This window comes from Protomyctophum bolini, assembly GCF_963924005.1.
Source record: "Protomyctophum bolini genome assembly, chromosome: 6".
In the NCBI taxonomy this organism is placed as follows: domain Eukaryota; kingdom Metazoa; phylum Chordata; class Actinopteri; order Myctophiformes; family Myctophidae; genus Protomyctophum; species Protomyctophum bolini.
Window position 1 is genome coordinate 16,025,257 of NC_137867.1, and position 4,639 is coordinate 16,029,895.

A 4,639-nucleotide genomic window follows, 5' to 3' on the forward strand; every position below is an offset into this window, starting at 1 on the left:
CACACACACACACACACACACACACACACACACACACACACACACACACACACACACACACACACAGAAGCATGCATACACCCCCAGACTCAAACAACACACTCTCTTGCACAAGCAAGCAAGTATCTATGTACAGTTGTACACACATGTGCACTCACACACATGTTGTGTGTGAGTGCACCCCCCACACACACACACACACACACACACACACACACACACACACACACACACACACACACACACACTCACAACATGCATGCATGCATACAGGTCAGCAGAATTAGACAAGATTAGATACTTATCTTTGCTGACAGCCCTTGTCCCATTGAGTCTATATGCAAGTATAGCATTCACAGTTAGACACTCTTTTATGTAGGACAAACCCACAGAGCATCAGTTTATTTGTGGGAGAAATAAAAGGCATCATTGCCTAGTCTCAGCATCAGAGCAATATGCCAAATCAGTCAGTCAAATAGTGATTCAACTTAAACAGTTCTCAAAATACCTCATTGAGACATAACTGTGGGTTACATACTGTAACATGTCCTAGAATGCATGTATCCTTTGTGATTTAGGTCTGTATCAAACGTCTATATGAGCTGTGGCTTGTAATGAGCCACGGCTTCAGGTAAACTCTTGATTATGGATTATAAGACATGCTATGCCTAATCTATGCTTTGTTGCATGACACTGTTGTATGCCGAAAATAGCAGATCTCAAGCTTACAATGCATCACAGATACAACGCATTGTGAGCTTGTATAATGGACTATTTTCGGCATGTGACATCAACGTACACTACAACAAAGTGTAAGTCAGTCATACAGTAGTAAGATTCAAATAGCTTTCAGTCTATAACACCTGTCAATTACATACACACATATACAGTATATAATGATCCATCCAGTCACTTCAGGCAGTTCAAGATGTGAGGCAGACATTCAGTGTTTCTGTCAATGTGATGCGGGGGATGATTGCTTTGTGCAGTCCATCGATGTGGATCGATCACGTTAGAAAGAAGAAAAAATTACGGTCAGTTTAGACCTCACGTTTTTTATTTCATTAAAAGTGTTTTTCTTTCCTCTGTTATTCATATCCTTAAACTATTAAGGACGGGAACCCCTTTTGGGGTTTTTACCTTTCAAGACAGGAACCCATTTTTGGGTTGTTGCTATGGACAGTATATATAGCAACATAATTGTTTTGTCATTTTGGAATAAATATTTGAAGTTTTTCAGAAAACAGATTCAGAAGGTGTTTTTAGAATCAGCCTCAAAACGAGTCCATGCGATACCGTATGACTATTCTGTATTTCAGTCATGTTGTTGTGAGGTGGATTGTAGTGATAGTGAGGGTGCCATGACTCATGGTCCATGAGAGCCCATTATCTTAGGACATACTGGCTGTCCATATCATGACCCACTGAAGCCATGGGCAAGGTGTTTGGCACAAAAGTGTCTTTCAAAGTAAAACCCCACAATCTCAGTTTGAGAGGGTGCTGTGGTGAGTTATTTGCTGCCGTAAGGATCTGCAGAACAGCTCAGTTGTTGTCGGCCTCCTCAGATAAAATCTGGGATTAACACATGCTGGCCCTGCAGCCAGAAAAATGGAGACTGCAGATGAAAGTAGCATTGTGTGTTCTTCATGCTCTGTACTGATAAATATGCTGCCTTAGGCTTACAGGTATCTGAAGTCATTTCTTCTTGATAAGCTGTATTTTGCTTTTTTTTCTTTCCCAATAAAACTGAGGACTGAATCATACTGAAGTATTTAAATCATTTAAGAGTTTGTCAGCCCTGCAATTTTGTGTGGTGTGCGTTTGCCTTTGCCTGACATTCTTACTCTCTCATATCTCATATCTATTTCGCACCTCTCACATTGCTGACAGAATGATTTTATGTGCCCACATCTCTCTTACAGCATGTTTTTACCCCAATCTTTTATATAGCTCTGCTAAAAAGCTAGGACATTCAGTAAACTGAGAACCAACTCTCTTCTGCATTCTGTCATTGTTCAGTATTTGGTGCATGCATGCTTTCAAAATGTCAGCAACACAGGTGAACTTCTACAGTATTCCATTCCCATTTGTACAGTAGATCTGCTTCCAGTATAACATGATGTACTGGCTGTAAACTGCCATTTCTCAGTCCCAGTTGTGACACAAACAGTGTCATTTCAAACAGTGCCCCTCCCACCCTCCCACTTAATTATGATGGAATGGACACAGTTACACATTTTGAATCAGCAGCCCTTTGTGATATCGGTGACAAGACAACTGAGCAGACAAAGCTTTGATAGTTTTTTTCTTCTTCAATACCCCTGAAATGACAGTAGTTGTTGTTTGAGTGTCTATTCAATCAGTACACACATCATCTAGTAGAACGTGCCCTTAGTGTTGTTGCAAAGTATCTTCTTGAAGGCTTTCCGAAAGTCTTTGTTGAAAATGGTGTATATAACTGGGTTGAGACAAGAGTTGCAGTAGCCGATCCAGAAAAAGAATGTGAACAGCGGGTCTGGGATGGTGCAGGTGTCAGGGCACACTGCCTGCAGAGAGTAGGAGAAGAAGAAAGGGAACCAGCAGACCACGAAGACCCCAATCACCACCGCGAGTACAAAGGTAAAACGTTTCTCCCGGTTGACCATGGCTTTACGCCTGGCGGCTCCAGGGTTGTCCGTCTGAGATCCCCTCTCGGGCACCAGCTGAGCCCCCTTAGATGTGGCTAGCATGTGCCGGTATCGATGGGCCGATGCTGGTGAGTGAATGCCGCCTCCTGCCGGGGAACCTGCGGTGCTGGTGCTGACACTGCCCTCCCTGTGATTGTGTTCAATGTCACTTTCGTTGCTTGAGCTGTCGCCGTTGTTGTTGTCAGCCTTCCTTCCTGCTGCTCGCTTGTTCTTTTTACCCTCCACTTTGGTCTTTGCGGGGCAAAGCTGAGGCGGAGCAGCTGGGACTGAGTGGGAGACAGAGGTGGGTGTAGGGCCAAGGGGAGAGACTGTGGGAGAGTTGGGTGTCAGGGCTGGGGACAGGGATGGGGGTTGCAGGAGGTTATTGGGTGTGGGGTTATCACAGGACGGGGATTGTTTATCCCTCATCAGGGAGGGAGAAGGGGTGATGGCGAGGGTCGGGGGTCTGGCATTGGAGGTCTTCTCCTGCAAAGGGGAAGTACTGTCTCCGTTTCTGTTGCCATGGACATTCCGCTGAGGCTGAATGGGGGTGGCACAGCCCACCCCATCTTTTCTGGGCTCTCCTGGTGGGCACCTTGTTCTCTGCTTGGCAATTTGGTAGATTCTTACGTAGACAAGGATCATGATGAGACAGGGAGCAAAAAACGAGCCAATTGTTGAATACAGGATATACCAACGCTCATCGTTCAACTGGCACTGAGGTCCTCTCTCCTGTTCCTCAGGTCCAACCTCACTCTTGTTCAGCGACAGCAGAGGAGGGAAGGAGATAATGGCTGAGATGAGCCACACCACTATGATGGCAGCCTTGATGTGCTTGGAGGTCCGCTGACGACCATAGGTGACACGGGAGATTGACAGATAGCGATCCAGTGAAATGGCACACAGGTGAACAATGGAGGAGGTGCAGAAGAGAACATCCAGTGCCAGGTAGATCTCACACCACAGAGATTTGAAGTACCAGTACCCAAGCAGCTCATTGGCTAGTGAGAAAGGAATTATAAGAGTGGCCACCAAAATGTCAGCTGCAGCCAGTGATACTAAAAACAGATTCTGTGGACTTTGAAGCGACCGGCTGGTCAGAACGGCAATGATGACCAGGATGTTTCCCACGATGGTGAAGACGACCATGAGCGTTATGGCAGTAGCAAAGAGCGCTGTGGCTTCAGGGGAGTAGGGCGCAGCTTTCATCACACTCTGGTTGCAGGGGATGGATGGTCTGACGCTGACGCTACTGTTCCAGCCGCTCAGCTCCATAGAGCAACCACTGACCATAACAGAGGCCATCGGATTTGCATGGGATTCTTTTAAAAATAAAAATGAAATAATATTTAAATAATGACTGTCACTGAAAATAAATAAATATATATATATATATATATATATATATATATAGTTTGACAGCTCTTTTTTACAGGAAGAAAGTATTTGATAATTAGAACCGGCTATAGCTGTAGACTATATATTTTTAATTTAAAAGGGTTAAAAGAGTGATATTTACCTCGTCTATTTTAGTTTAGTTTTTTCTTGTGTTCTTCTCAAATGTTAGCTTTCTCGAGTCCTCCACGGCAGGTCCTCTAATTCCATTTTAATCTTTAAAAAAAAACTGTTCGTAATGCGTCAAGACAAGACAATAACTTTGGATTTAAAAAAAAATCGTTGCAATAAATTTCACAGTAGGCTAACCTATAAAGCATTTTCCGTTATGTAGGCTGCAGCTTTGTGCACCAGCACTTGCAGACTTAAATTAAGTCCAAACAATTACAACTTCTTAAATAGCGCACAAAAAGCTATACTTTTTAATTTTCCGGCCGCTTTGTTGTTTGGTTTCTGTGACATTTTGAAACTGGAAAATAAATATTAATATCCTATATTTTCAGACCGCCGAGCTATAAACGACATGTTAAATTATTATAACCTGAATTGTATAGCCTTATTTGTGCGCCTTCTGCGCG

General features: G+C 43.5%; 1 protein-coding gene across 1 annotated transcript; it reads right to left on the bottom strand.

Moving 5' to 3' along the window:
- Window positions 1-2,231: 2,231 nt before the first annotated feature.
- Window positions 2,232-4,639, bottom strand: adra2b (adrenoceptor alpha 2B). Its single transcript, XM_080765339.1, has 2 exons — window positions 4,186-4,639; window positions 2,232-3,988 (listed from the first exon to the last, which is right to left on the bottom strand). Exon 2 carries the CDS (start codon window positions 3,969-3,971, stop codon window positions 2,376-2,378), a length of 1,596 nt encoding a protein of 531 aa, XP_080621465.1. The 5' UTR covers window positions 3,972-3,988; window positions 4,186-4,639; the 3' UTR covers window positions 2,232-2,375.

Coding starts and splice junctions, on each gene's coding strand:
- adra2b (XM_080765339.1), bottom strand. CDS start 3,971: ATGGCCTCTGTTATGGTCAGTGGTTGCTCTATGGAGCTGAGCGGCTGG.